This window comes from Polyergus mexicanus, unplaced genomic scaffold (assembly GCF_030449975.1).
Source record: "Polyergus mexicanus isolate NDT 795.1 unplaced genomic scaffold, iyPolMexi1.0 SCAF_13, whole genome shotgun sequence".
NCBI lineage: Eukaryota > Metazoa > Arthropoda > Insecta > Hymenoptera > Formicidae > Polyergus > Polyergus mexicanus.
The window spans coordinates 2,501,607-2,518,056 of NW_027223333.1; the positions used below are offsets into that span (position 1 = coordinate 2,501,607).

The 16,450-nt window shown below is 38.0% G+C and overlaps 2 protein-coding genes across 7 annotated transcripts in view; one reads left to right on the top strand and one right to left on the bottom strand.

Moving 5' to 3' along the window:
* Positions 1 to 16,450, top strand: part of LOC138939118 (uncharacterized) — a 151,250-nt gene that overhangs the window by 121,860 nt on the left and 12,940 nt on the right. The window contains exon 1 of one of the 6 annotated variants that reach the window (XM_070306682.1): positions 3,051 to 3,156. The exons of 4 other annotated variants lie outside the window; for them this stretch is intronic. In XM_070306682.1, the coding sequence (XP_070162783.1) occupies positions 3,090 to 3,156 (67 nt within the window). In that variant the 5' untranslated portion in view covers positions 3,051 to 3,089. Of the gene's footprint in view, positions 1 to 3,050; positions 3,157 to 9,042; positions 9,205 to 16,450 lie in introns of those variants that run through there. One more of the 6 variants, XM_070306686.1, reaches the window with a different exon arrangement.
* The window catches only part of East (enhanced adult sensory threshold), a 131,095-nt gene that overhangs the window by 82,664 nt on the left and 31,981 nt on the right, over positions 1 to 16,450 (bottom strand). The gene's annotated exons all lie outside the window — the stretch shown is intronic.

Sequence of the window (16,450 nt, forward strand, 5' to 3'; positions counted from 1 at the left end):
GCGTAATGAATAATGACGCGTAGTTATCGCGCGGCTTTCGCGTGTTTAAAAAAAACATACGGACATAATCGAGACATAATTATCAAGCTTGTTTCGTCAGTCTTGAATCGGGATAACTGAGGAGAGTAATCTCTCTCGCGCGTCCAAAATATATTTATTTGCAGCGTATAAATTCATGATATACCGTCCGTATTTAAATTACACGGAATATAATCGAGAGAAGTATACTCGGAAATTGAATTCTTACTTGGAACTTGCAATTTTAGCGCGAAAAGGATGACGAGGCATCTCGTAGAATTTGATGCCAGGCGGAAGCCATGGGCTATCGTGTCAACATTTGGAGTTTTTGAGCCAATTTACCAGACACACACCCACATGTTCCCGCTTTCCGTCATTCTTAGAAAAATGTTGAATAGCATCCTTGGAATCTGCAGCTTCCAAGTAGATATTTGTAAAAAAAATAACGCGTTTATTTATGAAAACGAAAGGGGGGACGTTAATAAAATAATAAATATAAATAAAACGCAAATAAAATATGCAATAATATATAAGATAGATGGATAAATATATTAATTTACCAATATATGAGATGCGTATAATGACGATCTCGAAAGTTGGTGTACCGATTAAATCGGCACATGGTTATAGCTGTACATGTATATAATATCCGTGTATCCTACAAGATTTACGATGAGCTTTCGGAAACGGACCTTTAAGTAAACACGGCCCTGAGCCTCTCCACTTCGCTCGGGGAAGGGACACTATTTAACGACGTACTAAACCGCGACGCGCTCAGTGAGCGCCAACGTAGCGGTGGTGGCAGGATGCTCGCAAAAGGGGGAGGAGAAACGGCTCGCTCGCGTGTTCGGTTATGCTACCCGCGCGCCTCGTCATAAATTTAGCGCACTGATCTCATTCCGCGGTGAATCCGCCGACGAAAATAGCAGCGGCCGCCAACGCCGCGCACGCGCCCCGACGCATCTCTTCAGCCTCGGAATGTGCGCAAGCGTGTCCGTGTCCGTGTCGCGGCGTCGCGTCGCTGGAGGAGGGGGGGGGGGGGGTAGAGGGGCGAATTCGCCTTCCGTCCAACCACCCCCGCGCCATTATCCCGTAGGCGGTGGCGCGGCGAGGAGCGGAGATCCCGCCGCGCAAAGGCCGATGACTCTTTGTTTTGGGAGACCGGCGCGCGAGCGCGCGCGCGCCCGCTTTTCTGTCACTGACCTTCCGCGAGTAGAGCCGCGCGCAGCACGCGATAGGACGATTCCTCCTGCCTGCGTCCCGGAGCCGCGTGGACGTTGCCCGCTCCGTCCACGGAGATGTCCCGTTAGCAGCGACATCGGCGATTAGCGCGTCTTAGACTCCCCCCCCCCTCCCTTTCCTCCCTTCTTCTATTCTATATAACAGTCGCGTATCGTGATTTTTGCGCCGCATCAGATATACAGGGTGTCCCAGATCATTTGGAACAATATTCGTGTGCAGATAGAGCGAACCAAACTGAGTCGAAAAGTCCTGTATCATTTTGTTTTATAACGCTTAATAAAGGAGTTATCATTGAGTAAAGTCTGGCCAATCAGGGCCGATCTTTAACCGGGCGCACGTCGCGTGAGCCGCGCGCCTGATAGGATGCGGCAGCGCACAATTCACGGCGCGCGGCTCACCGATGTGCACCTGGGTAAAGATCGGCGCTGATTGGCCAGACTTTACTCAATGATAACTCCTTTATTAAGCATCATAGAAAAAAATTGAAAGATAACTTTTCGATTCAATTTGGTCCGCTCTATCTGCACACAAGTATTGTCCCAAATGATCTGGGACATCCTGTATATATAAAAAAAAAAGATGTATATACAGGGTGTCTCATTTTAAATGATGACCTTCGGACACTCTGCATATATAGATATTCTATCTTTTCTTTATGCACTTTGAATACATTTGCAGCGTACTTTCCGCCTTTGAACCGGTTGATGTCGCAAATGGCGATGATGATATCAGAGCTCTCGCGTCTGGGGGAAAATTTGTTTCAGTGCCTTGTTTGAAAAAAACTCGATATTTCTTGAAAATTATTATCACTGCTGTTTCGATCGCATTAATATTATCAGACATTAAACAAATATGTTCTTTTTTTTATCTTTGTTTTAATTATCAGAAATAGGTAAAAGGTATTGATACACGTTTCGTCTCTTGATGGTAAATATAATTTCTCTTCTTGTAGAGAAAAGAGAAAGAGAGAAAAAAATAGATACGAGTCTTTTTTTTTTATCGAGTTGTATGTACGAAACTCTTCGTATCTTGGAGTCGAATATCGTACAAATGACGCGTTAGAGGAAAATCTGAATGTGCAAAGGATGAGAATGGAGCGCTTAGTAGGCAATAATTGGAGACGGTCATCATGGAGTCGCGTGACAAACCGAGCGAGCATAAAGACACTCTCACGCGTTGCGTGGCACAGATCTTAGAGGCAGTCCCGCGAGCTGTATTCAAAGTACGCTATTAGGTTTTACGAGCCACGGGTAATACGCTGTAACGGAGACGGAAAACGCGACTAGATAGATCGAAGACGTAAGCGCGCCGGAATAATTACCAGCGTTTTACGACGATTACATCATTGATTACATCGATTGTGCGTGTAAACGCGATGATGACGCATCTTCGTGGAAATTCATCATTTCTTAGCGTCATCGCTGACGTCTTTCGCCTGTGTTTCCTCGATTCATCGAGATATTACGCGCGTCCATCAATTATTATGCAGGATGCTCCGAATGAAGCCAATTTGTTTAAATTAAGAAAATTGACAGTTTCGAATACCGGGGGTGAAAAAAGTCACGGTGAATTGAATCTCAAAAATAAATAATTATAAAATATATATATATATATATTGATTTAATTAGCGATGAAGATTGAAGCCAAGGTAATCCTCCGTCAAGATTTTCCTAAGAAAATATTAATAGAGTATTCGCCAAGAAACACACGCATAATCATAATTGATATATCTATGATATGTAATAAATATATGCATACTTCTTGCACACACAGGAGTCATACATATATACAAATGCAATGTTTTAGAGCAGAGGATCGCGGAATTATATATGCACTGTCGAGCTCTAAACGAGGTCAACGGAGGACTTCGTTTAACTCCCGCCCGCGCATACGCAGGTGTGTGGTTATAATTTAATGAATGCATGATTTAATTAGTCGTAATGCGCGGCTACGCTCGCGCTTTTGTCACGGCATGTTTAACGATCTTGATGAAGATTATACGGAAAAAGGAGTTCTCACGTTACAAAGATAATACCTTTATACCTTTATTGTGACACTGGATGCGAACGGTCCATGTTTATGTTAATTTATCATGGAAAATAATAGTGTAATAATGTTGAATAAGTATAATAACTCATGTGATAACGACGATTTTAAGATTAAGGGGAAAAATGTAAAGGATTCGAAAAAATGAACACGAGCATGAACGAACTACCATAACTGGCCAAAGAGTTTATATCCCACTTATTAGAGAGCTTGTTCGCATAAAACTTTAAATTTTCGCGAACAACTGACTAGGAGACGAAATTACCAACTCGAATTACGTCATGCGCTCAGAATATACGGGGAAAAAAGAGCCGTGCGATGGAACCTAGCTATAGGAAAGAACAAAATCTAAAAATTTATCACACGCTAATATAGAATGTCCAAATTAATAGACACTTGCAGATTTATTTTTTGATAAGATGATCTTTGATCGTTTAATTCTCAAAATTGTATATAACGTGTTTCGCGGCTGAAAAGCGTTTCGAAAACTCTCTGCGTAAATTAGGAAGACCTATCGGCGGTGTCGGAAAGCGAAGGATTAAGGAGGAATCAATATTTATACACCAGCTGTGGGTGAGTGCATTATCTTACGAGGAAGTCACGGCATTTGGAAATATATTGCGCCGTTTCTCTAATTTATCAAGCCGTTTCAACATAGTTTGTGTGTTTCGGCATTGCAAAACTCTGCTTAATCACGCGATATCGCGTTTAAAACGCAGACAGATGCCGCTCATCGAATCGTAAAAGAGTTACGTGCGGGACTTTGTTTCTACGCAGCTCTCGCTCGCGCGCGTAACGATAATCTGTTTTTATGTTTGGCGCGATGATATAGTAATATTTTTTTCGCGTGAAATGTAAAGGATCTTCCACGGTCCTGTCTATTCCCTTGGAAATACATGGAAAACCTGGAATTTTCAGGGATTTCTTTTGTACCTGGAAAAATCAGGAAATTCTCATTGAATTTTATTGGAAATTTAATCAACTTAAAGATTCTGTGTTCAAAATATATATTTATCTCTGTTTATATTTAATGCTTAACAAACTATTGAATATGCAGTATATATTCTTTATTGTTAATATAAAAAATTGCATCAAAAAACTTTTGAAATATTCTTTTTACCTGGAATTTTGAACACAAATACCTGGAAGATCAGGGAATTGTTTTACAAAATTTAAGTGACACCCAAACATGCAAAGTGTTTCACGGCTTTCCGCTTGAAATATCAAAGAGATTAATATTCAATATATATCCGATTTCGCGCTCGCTTTCGATCTTTGCCACTGGTTATCTTACGAACTTTTAGGCGTGCAAAAGAATCTCGTGCGCACACGCGCCTTATCAGCATTACGGTCAATTACGCCGCGTAATTGGCCGCAAAAGCTATAATTGGCGATCATTAATCCGAACATCTGTCGAGAATCACTGACAATAATAGTCCGGGGAGATACGCGGTCCGTGTAATTTGCCGTACGATCGATCGCCACGCCGTTAGACGGACGAAAAAGCAAACTCTCCTCCCCCATACTCGCGCGCGCGTATATACATAACACGCACGCAGCAGATTGAAATGCACGTCACGCGGATAATACGCGAATCGAGCATGTGCCACCGCCGGGCCGCGCTATGACTATCGATATGGGTCTGATTGTATGCGAGATAAGTCTGGCCCCGATATACCCGACTATATGTGTATATACACGTGAATGCACTAACGCTAAATGTATATGGGCGCGCGGGACTGTCGACTATCGATGCATTCGTAGAAATGCGATGACACGTGCCGTCAGTAGATGAATCGAATAAAACGTTCATGGTTATGCTATTGCTGCGTGGAACAAAGAACCCGTTTAACGCCAAGAATGGTTTCGGTTTTAATTGTCCGCTACGCTGATGATTCCTTCGATTACCACGAGGTAATTGAATCAATCATTTTCGTTGCTTCGAAATCTGTGTTTTTCGCCAAGAAAACATTCGCTAATATTAATTGCAACCGTGTATAGAGATATTCTATCGTCGTTTTATTTTACTCTACTGCACTAAGCATTTTGTTGAATAAAATAAAATTTGTTTGAATCAACCAAATCTCTTGTTTGGATATGGGCAAACAAACCCTTTAATTAATACTACAAAAAAATTTAGTTGGAAAATTTGGTAATACTAACGCACAAATTTGGTTCAGTGAACAAAATTATTAATTGTATAAAATCAAATTTTTTAGTTGTTTTTTATTTTAATTTTCTTCACTGAATCACATCTGTGTGTTAGTATTACCAAATTTTCCAACTCCAGTTACGTTCGCTTTTGTTACATCAACCAAAGTTTATCCATATTCAACAAGAAATTTACTTGATAATTGTCTCTTGGGATACGATAAGAAAAAGATATACAGATTATATTCTCCATCTTTTCAATTCTCTCGTCGTTAACGAGAGACTAATGAGTATTTCCCGGACAGATGAATCCGCCATGATGGAAGATGCACTACATCCTGCACATCACATTACATTGCATAACAATTGACTGCGCAGTGACACACGAATGCGCAAAATAGCTTATGATATTCAGCTAAACGATTTAGTTCAAGTAACAAATACAATTATTTAGAACGCGATGAGATGGATGAGTTTGTTATCGCAACAATAAAATTTTATTCATATAAACAACTCCATACAAACAAAATAGTTTGTTAATGTAACATTTAACTTATTTCCAATAATATAATTTTTATTAAATAAAACCAAATTACATATTTAATCAACAAAATGACTCAACCAAATAGTTTTGTTTTATTTAACGAAATGGGTCTCTCAGTGCACGAATTCAATTCAGCAACTCTCACTCTGATGCTTTTTTTTTTTAATCAAATAATTCGAGTGTGTATCTAAACATGAAAGCTATGGTATTGGCGTTAAAAATAACAGTTTCTATTATATCCGTTCCATATGCGGTACGGTATGCATATTTTAGACATAAGTTGAAAATAGATCTTCACTGAACTTTGGCAAACGATCTAAAATTCTACCGACGTCGTCGATAAGAGACTCGACTGTGGTTAGCGCGAGCTTTGTTTCTCGACCTGCATTATCTATAATAGCTGGCACGACTGTGACCTAGAAAGAGACAGAGAGAGAGAGAGAGAGAGAGAGAAAGAGAGAGAGAGAGAGAGGGAGGGAGAGTCGTTCTAACCAGAGTTACTTAATCGTGTAAAAGTTAAAACAGGTCGATAAGAAACTACTCGTAGGCTTCCACGACCTCTTCAACCAGCCCAAGTAGAATGACAACTTTGGAGCTTAGAATGAAATTACGCATTTTGTATTCGATCAATCTTCGATTTCTATAGCCGACTTTTACGTATTACATTGACTAATTTCTCTTAATATTTGAAACATCCGAATCTTTTCTTTTATAAAATATTTCGATGTTGGACGGAACCTTTCGGAGCATTTTATAGTCTATTGTGTACAAAAGGAGCACGGGGAACCGTCGTTCCTCGAAATTTCGTGACTTTTTCCCCTCATCGATTTACGCTTGTCCTTACGAAGAAATACAGTCACGGCAACGAGGCGAGCGACGACGCCGGCGTCTGTTCGACCAGCTGATGGAATGCGTGACGTCACGAGCCTATGCACTAACATGCCACAGGCGCGTCTCACCCTTCGTAGTCGATACGAAGATCTCGGTCCTCTCGCTTCCTCTTTCTCTCTATACTCTTCCCTTCACCTTCCTCTCTACCGCTCGCGATCTCGCTCCCCGTTAGCCGTACGCTCGCTCGCGCTACTCCGACACATGTACGAGAGCGTCTGGCACGAGACCCGAGAAGCGAGAGCGCGATGGAAGCGATTATCTTTGTGGGAGCGATAGCCGCTGGAATCTCGCAGAGATAATCATTAACGCCGCCATTACGGATGTTTCGGGTGTAATCCCGTGCGATGAGACACCATTACTAAATTGCCATATCGCGTCAACATCGAACATATTCATAGTGAAGTGATGTAAGAATCTGGTAAAAGTAGTCGAGTAGAGTAAGATATGAGAGGAGAGAGATCGCGCGAAGTGGTAATATTAATTTTCGATATAATCGGAATAAATAAAATTACTAGATTGATTTTTAAAAAGACCGCGAAAGCATGCTAATAATTTCATACGTATTATAATAATTACTGGCGGAAAATGAAATTCCAACATCAAGAAGCAGTTATGCTGGGTGAATGAAAATTACACAGAACGTTTATTTATACAGGGTGTTTTGGAACAACCTTCCATCCTTAATATGACGTATTCTTGATGACGTAATTTTTGAGTTATAAGCAAAAATTACGCTTCAATTCAAATTTTGGTAATGGAAAAATCGTCTTAGAATCGTATCAGGAATACGTCATTTTGAGGATGGAAGGTTGTTCTAAAACACCCTGTATAAGTATTTACTTTTATAACATTTTTTTATTTTTTTTATTATATACATTATTTATTTATATATATTTCTATTATATATATATATATATATATATATATAATAAAAATATATAATTAAATAAATAATATATATAATAAAAAAAAATTTTTTTTAATGTATAACTTCTTTGATGTTGAGATTTCATTTTTCGTATATTAATTTTGAACGTGTGTGTGTGTGTATATATGTTTCGCAATGTTTGGCGCATTTAAAATGGCGGGGGGAAATAATAATGCTGAGATATCGACGTTGAAACAAAAAATTCAAGGCATTCACTCGAGCGTTCCGAAACGCTCGATTCCGAAACGGTATAAATACATATCAGGTATCTCGATCAACTGTCAGTCACGTGTTATCAGAGCGGAGATCCCAGATTCTCCGCATTAATTTGCTCGAAAGGAGCACGGAAGGGATATCTATTTGACGTCAGCGCGCATACAAGGTTACTTCTAATACCGCGCGTGTAACGTAGATGACACGTTCGCCTCGTACGAGGTCTACGGAAATATTTACCGTAGGAACGCAACAAGGGAGAGAGAGAGAAAGAGAGAGAGAGAGACGAATATACTACTTGCACGACGATCGCGACCGAGTATTGGCTCGGTCCCATCGCTACGCGCGACACGTACGTACGAACGGAGCGGAGCAAAGGAGGCTGCGTAAAGGAGAGCAATCCGGGGATATCCGAGTATCGACGACACAAGCCGATTCCCGAAGCTCACGCGCCGCGTCGTTTGTTCTCCACTTTCGTTCCTCTAGTCGGCGGTGAAGATCCGAGGCTCGAGACCCTTGGGGATGGGGAGGAGGTTGGGGGGGGGGGATAACATCTGCTCTTAACGTAGATGCGGCTCTATGGAGACCCCGCGCGTGAACGGCAACAACTGCGGGGGCTATCGAGTAAACGTATGATCCCTAATGCTTGCCGGCCGTGCGAAATTCGAGGCTCCGTGTTCCGTTAGCTCCCGCGGAAGGTCGCGGAGATCGAGAGAACGGTTCCGGATAATCGGAGTTTTCGAGATTGCTCAAGAATCGGCGAACGGCGCGCGTCTCTGTCGCTCTTACTTTATCCCCGCACCTCTCGGCAACGAATCATAAATCTGCTATTGTGCGATTTATAATTGACAAAGAGCGATTGCGTGGTGCTCTATGAAATCTTTATATACCAGGTATATGAATATGAAACCGGAATTTTTGTATAGAAAATACACGTTTATTGTATGAAAATGATAAAAAATATTTTATTCCAAGTATTGCCCATTGCTAGCTATACATTTTTCCCATCTCTCTGACAATTTGTGGATGCCACGCCAAAAAAACTGTTGCTCCTTTGAGGCAAACCAGTCATCGAGCCATTTTCGTACATTTTCGTAAGAAGTGAAGCGCTGCTCGGCAAGTGCGTGTCCCATCGATGCAAATAAGTAGTAATCGGATGGAGCCAAGTCTGGTGAGTAAGCCGCATGTGAAAGTATTTCCCAACTAAACGCCTCAATCGTTTCCTTGACCGGTTTTGCTGTGTGTGATGGTGCATTATCATGAAGCAAAATCACTTTGCGTTGCCTTTTTTGATATTCTGGTCGTTTTTCACGCAAAGCTTGATTCAAATCGATCATTTGTTGTCGATAGGTTAGGTTCAATATTAACGGTTCCGCCAGGTTTTAGCAGCTCATAATAGATCACACCCTTCTTCGTTTCTCACGTCAAAATCGCCACTTTTGAATTTTTTAAACCACTCAAAGCACTGTGATTTACCAAGAGCATGCTCACGACAAGCTTCGACAAGCATTCGAAGCGATTCTGCAGCAGTTTTCTTCAAATGGTAACAGAAAATCAATGCTGTCCGCAAATCGTAGTTTCCAGGCACAAAATTCGACATGTTCAACGCTATTAAAAACTATGCTGTTGTATGAAACTTGTATTGTTGTGAGTTGAAAATCTTTATCAGATGTCAAAACAAGAAAATGGCGCCAATGACGCGGTTTGACGGTAACTACATTGACAGCTAGGGCCAGCTATGGGCAAATTCCGGTTTCATATTTATATACCTGGTAAATATATCGCATCGCGAAAGATTAACAACGGAAAATTTTAAGAGCGCGCGTATATTTCATTGTATATAATTTTTGAATACGTATAATTTTGTTTAAGAATATGAGGGATTATTTGCATAAGATATTTTAAATAATATCGTGTAAAAATTTTATTTCTCTTTTTTCCTCATCAAAATAATTCTTTATTTCTATTCTTTTATGAAAGAATTAATTTTTTCGAAAAAAAAAAAACTTAATTTTTTAGATGCGTCCAGTTTTTAAAGTAATGTATCTCATTAGCATTTTACTACTAGACGATTGCACGATATATTATCACTGGCAATTAATCAATTAAGAATTTAAAAGCATTGGCAATTCACCTATCGCGCTCGCGCGCTCTCTCCTCGTCACTAAATAAATATGGATGATTCTGCATTTTTACTGCATATTCATGCATTGCGGATTCGCGACGCGCATCTCGACGCATTTCAACATTGAGATTCGATTTCTCATCGATTTGATATACGAGCGCGTAGTTGGCGGTTATAATTAAAGACTGTATACAGAGTTACATCATGTTTTCCTCTTCATGTCAAGTCTTTGATTATTGCATCACGTTCCCCGTCAAATACATATATTCGTACTTCTCGGCGAAGTTTTCACGAAGTAGAGGCTAAAACATATTCTGTAATATTATTTCTAACGGATAAATTTTACACGATTTAATTTTCGAGAGTGAGAGAGAAAAAAAGAACAATAAGGCGGACAAAAATTGTAACGCGGATCTATCAATCTAAATCTAGGTCAACGTTGAGTTGGCGGCCATTTTACTTTACGCTCTTCGGGATTTCTCTATGCGAATCGACGATTTTTATTTGGCGGCGACGATTAATATGGCGCGGGGGATTAACGTTGCGTGAAATCAATACGATTCGGAGAAAGTGTCTCGAAAATAACGAGACGATGTGCTTTGCCGTTCCCGATGCGATTCCGCGCTGCGACGAATCCGCTCGCCTACACTGAGAGACTCGTTTCGTTAAATAAAACAAAATTATTTGGTTGAATCATTTTGTTGACTGAACATGTATAATTTGGTTTTATTTAATAAAAATTATGTTACTGGAAAGAAGTTAAATGTTACACTAACAAACCATTTTATTTCCATGGAGTTGTTTATCCGAATAAAATTTTATTGTTGCGATAACAAACTCATCCATCTCATCGCGTTCTAAATAATTGTATTTGTTACTTGAACTAAATCGTTTAGTTGAATATCATAAGCTATTTTGCGCATTCGTGTGTCACTGCGCGGTCAATTGTTATGCGGTGTAGTGTGATGTGCAGTATGCAGTGCATCTTCGATCATGGCGGATTCATTTGTCCGGGAAACACTGATTAGTCTCTCGTTAACGACGAGAGAATTGAAAAGATGGAGAATATAATCTATATATCTTTTTCTTATCGTATCACAAGAGAGAATTATCAAGTAAATTTCTTGTTGAATATGGATAAACTTTGGTTGATGTAACAAAAGCGAACGTAACTGGAGTTGGAAAATTTGGCAATACTAACACACAGATGTGATTCAGTGAAAAAAATTAAAATAAAAAAACAACTAAAAAATTTGATTTTATACAATTAATAATTTTGTTCACTGAACCAAATTTGTGTGTTAGTATTAGCAAATTTTCCAACTAAATTTTTTTGTTGTATTAAATAAATGATCTGTTTGCCCATATCCAAACGAGAGATTTAGTTGATTCGAACAAATTTTATTTCATTCAACAAAATGGGTCTCTCAGTGTATGTTAATCTTCCTAACCTGTTGCGCGATCTCCGTTATTTTCGTGATAACGCCGACGACGAAGAGGGAGCGAGGCTTCTCGAATCTGTATTTTCGTTTCCGGACGTTCTCGAACGACCGATATACGACGAGAGATATAGCCGTGCTATTGACACGCGTCGCCGAGCCGCGACTCGAGATCACGGAATATCACGCGACGATAATGTCCGCGAATAACTTTCTGCGCATTTGTTTACAATCTTCTCGAAAATTTTGCGAATTATTATGCTAATTCTTCGATTCTTTCCTGTTTCTTTTAAAGAATAAGATGAGAAAAAGAATTATTCTCTTCTATTACATTATTTAAATAAGAGCTACGTACACTCTCCTTTTTTTTTCATTTTAAATTAATCTCTCGATCAATGTGTTATTTATATTTATGTTGGGGTAAATGTTCGGATTAACTTATACATTACGGATCGTTTTCATTTTTACAAATATTGTAGAGGATACATTACTAAATAATACACGCTTTGAATTTTGTGGCGCTCTCTTCTGGTTCCAGAGATATGCGATCTTGAAGTATTGTAAAAATAATATTTTAAGAATATGGGATTCAGCCCCAACCTTGACTTTGACATATTTCAATTTTATTATAAAGTAAACGCATGAGCAGGAAGAGGCTCAGCCCCTCCCTCTGCATCCCCACTTTGAAAAAAATCTAACTTAAGCCAATTCATGTCCGTGAGGTGAATTTTTATTATTTTAAGAAATAATTCATCCCTATATAGGACATGAGTTGAGGTAGGCTAGATTTTATCGGGGTCGGAGGAGGAGCTCTTCTCCTGCCCATGCGTTTATTTAAAGATTTATTTGTTATTTTTGTATATAATAATATTTTATATATATTAATATTATATATATAACAATTTTTATATATAGTGATAAATATTTTTTTGTAAATAAAGTATTGAGGTAAAATATGAAAAATATTACAAAACAAAACAGTATACAATTGTTTATATCTTATTAAATCGTAATAAAACTAAATGTAAAAGAAATTTTTAACGAAATTAAATAGTAATCCAGAAGCGTACTGATAGTGACGTAATAACGAGTAAATGTAAACAAAAAATATAAACACGCATGTAGAATATAAGGAATAAATGATATAAGTAAATACGAAAATTGTGATACTTTAAAATCTCTGGAGTCAGAAAAGAGTGCCACACAAAATTTTCAAGGCGTGTATTACTTAGGAATGTATTATATTCTACAATATATGTAAAAATGAAAATGATCCGTGATGTGTAAGTTAATCCGAACATTTATCTTTGTCATTGAAACAATGTTGAATAACACATGTCGTAGTCGTATTTCTAAATTTATAATCATATACTTGACAAAATTCAACTCTTTTCTTCCCGTCGATAGCTTGGAGTAAGTTACAAAATATTGCGACAAGAGACCATACTGCGGTAAATGAAAATTGAAACACTCCGTCACTGACTATACACCGTGAAACTTTGGTAATCGCTCTTGTCGTTGAGTCAATTTCGAAACTAAAGTGGCAATATCATGACGCGCCTATTGACGCGCTTTTCGTCGATGACTCGCGCTTTTCTCTCCAAGTGCTTTAACCATCGGCTGACGAAGTAGCGTCCCGCGCGGCAAATTGACCGAAAATGATGGATGTTGAAGGAATCGTGTGGGAACAGAAGGGAGGAGAAGTTATATTCTCTTCACGACGTGGCGCGAAACTCGGAGAAAACGGGCAAGAAGCTCCTCGCATCGCCTCGAAATAATATCGTACGGTTCGCGTGGAAGAAAATCTTCGGTGCAAAATCGCTTAAAGGGTTCTTTGACAGAAATAAAACTACGCTGAGAGACCCATCTCGTTAAATAAAACAAAATTATTTCGTTGAATCATTTTGTTGACTGAACATGTATAATTTGGTTTTATTTAATAAAAATTATGTTACTGGAAAGAAGTTAAATGTTACACTAACAAACTATTTTGTTTGCATGATGTTGTTTATCTGAATAAAATTTTATTGTTGCAATAACAAACTTATCCATCTCATCGCGTTCTAAATAATTGTATTCGTTACTTGAACTAAATCGTTTAGTTGAATATCATAAGCTATTTTGCGCATTCGTGTGTCACTGCGCCGTCAATTGTTATGCAGTGTAGTGTGATGTGCAGTATGCAGTGCATCTTCGATCATGGCGGATTCATCTGTCCGGGAAATACTGATTAGTCTCTCGTTAACGACGAGAGAATTGAAAAGATGGAGAATATAATCTGTATATCTTTTTCTTATCGTATCACAAGAGACAACTATCAAGTAAATTTCTTGTTGAATATGGATAAACTTTGGTTGATGTAACAAAAGCAAATGTAACTGCAGTTGGAAAATTTGGTAATAGTAACACACAAATGTGATTTAGTGAACAAAATTAAAATAAAAAACAATCAAAAATTTGATTTTATACAATTAATAATTTTGTTCACTGAACCAAATTTGTGCGTTAGTATTACCAAATTTTCCAACTAAATTTTGTTGTATTAATTAAAGGATTTGTTTGCCCATATCCAAACGAGAGATTTAGTTGATTCAAACAAATTTTATGTCATTCGACAAAATGGATCTCTCAGTATAGGTCGAAATTAACGAATTTTTATTGTATAATTATATTTTATTTAAAAATGAAAATGCGTGTCTTGTAGAGTAATCTTTTGAAAATATCTCCCCAAAATTTCAATAAAAAATATAAAAAATTGATGGCCTGGCAAATATTTTCCCAAACGGTATTTCTAAAAACGGCGTTCGTGATATCAGAGATAGCTCAACTCCTTCTTATCTAAAATAAAAAACAAAAATTTTCTTTTAAAGTAGATGAATAAAACTAGTACTTGTCATAGCCGATTTTGAAAATATTGATTTTTCGAGAAACGGCAGCGATTCGTAGCGAAAAATGCGATTTTCGACCTAAAGATAGGTCTTCTAAAAAAAAAAAAAAAAAAAAAAAAAACCACTAAGCCATAAATAAAAAAAAATCCTATAATAACTAGTTTTATTCATCCAATTTAAGAGAAAAATTTTGTTTTTTTGTTTTAAGCGTGAGGGGACGGAGGTATCTCTAGTATCGCGCGTACGCCTTTTTTACAAATATCGTTTGGGAAAATAGCTACCAGGATATCAATTTTTGATATTTTTTATTAAAACTTTGAGAAGATATTTTCGAAAGATTACAAGACATGCATTTTCATTTTGTAATAAAACATAATTTTACCCATAATAAAAATTTGTTAATTTCGATCTAGTTTTAGGCCTGTCAAAGGTATGTAACCCCTTAAAATTAATAAAATCCTCATCTTTCCATTCCTTTATTGTCGCGAAATCAAATCAAATAATGATTTCGTCAAATGTTATCGTAATATAGCTTACGAAATCATTACGCTTACATTCTCAACGATTTTATCCACGAATATTCGCGTATCGATTTGCTTCCTTCGAGATAAGCTCGTCTACTGTGTTTTAAATAGGGACAATTTTTTTTACTAACGCGTCTTCGCTCATTGCGGTTACGAGAGAAAGTCGTCCGAATGGTCACGGCCTATTTAGCTGCACAATCTCGACAAGAACAGTACGACTCTCTAAATCGAAGGAATAGCGGAATCCATCGTGCTGTCTCTTGTTGCGAAGCGACAAACAGATTGTCGCTGAACAATAATAGATCCGAAAATAAATCGGGCGAGAGTAACTTTAAATCAATTTCGATATCGCGGACGACTTTTCGATAAGAATTGAAAAATTCTGTAAAAACGAATCGTGGGCGGACTCGTTTTCCATATGGGACGTGATACCGTTCGTCTCGCGGACAGTTACGACTTTTCCGTTCTTTTCCCGCCAACTCTCCACACGTTCCTCTTTGCTCCTCTTCGAAAGACGAGCCATTCATTTCCGGCGGCGAGATTCTTATCACGGCGGAGCCGATATATCGATTGCTCGTGTTTCCAAAAGAAAAGAAGGCTTCGTGGGAATATCTGGAGTAAACGTCACATCTCCCTTCCACGCGACGTACATTTTATTCGCTCCGAAAAAGAGCTATAGCTCTCTTATTTACGTATACGCGCGAGCGCAAATTTTGTAAGAAAACCGCAAAAGCGTTGCGTCAATATACGTCGTTGCAGCACGAAAGATTCGTTTCTTTTATCGTCAAGAGTGAAAGTCATTGCGTGTAATTAATGGAATCCTCGTCTACAACCGGGACTGGCTAGATCGCTAGATCGTCTTTCAATCTGAATTCACCGAGTTTTCTATTATACAATATTTACGAACGACGAAAAAAAAAATTCAGCTTATCTGTATAATTTCTTTTATCAAATTTCGAAACTGTTGCGATAACTTTGGACAAAATTGAGAGAATATCTCATCTCTTACTAAAAAAAATGTGTAAATATTAATCATGACATACAATATAAACTGAGTATTTTACGAAATATTTTATTTTTTATATCAAAATATGTCAGATTAAAATATAAAATAACTCAAAAAGTACTTAATGAAGAACTATATTATTAAATTTTTTTGGAAAGCTCTCGTGGTAAGTTACAAAAGTATGTAATGAAAAATAGGGGGTTCCATTTAAAAAATTCAAAGTGATTTTTATATGACCTTGACGGTGTTATTCAAGGTCATACTAATATTATTATATAATGCGACACTTAGAGCTCTACAATTTCCGCATGAAACATTTCCCACGAAAATGCGTTGTTTCCTCAAAAAACTGCTGATACGGACGCTCTATTACACCCTGTATATGCAAGGTTATAATATAACATCCGGGATGTGGGATAAATTGGATATACAAGT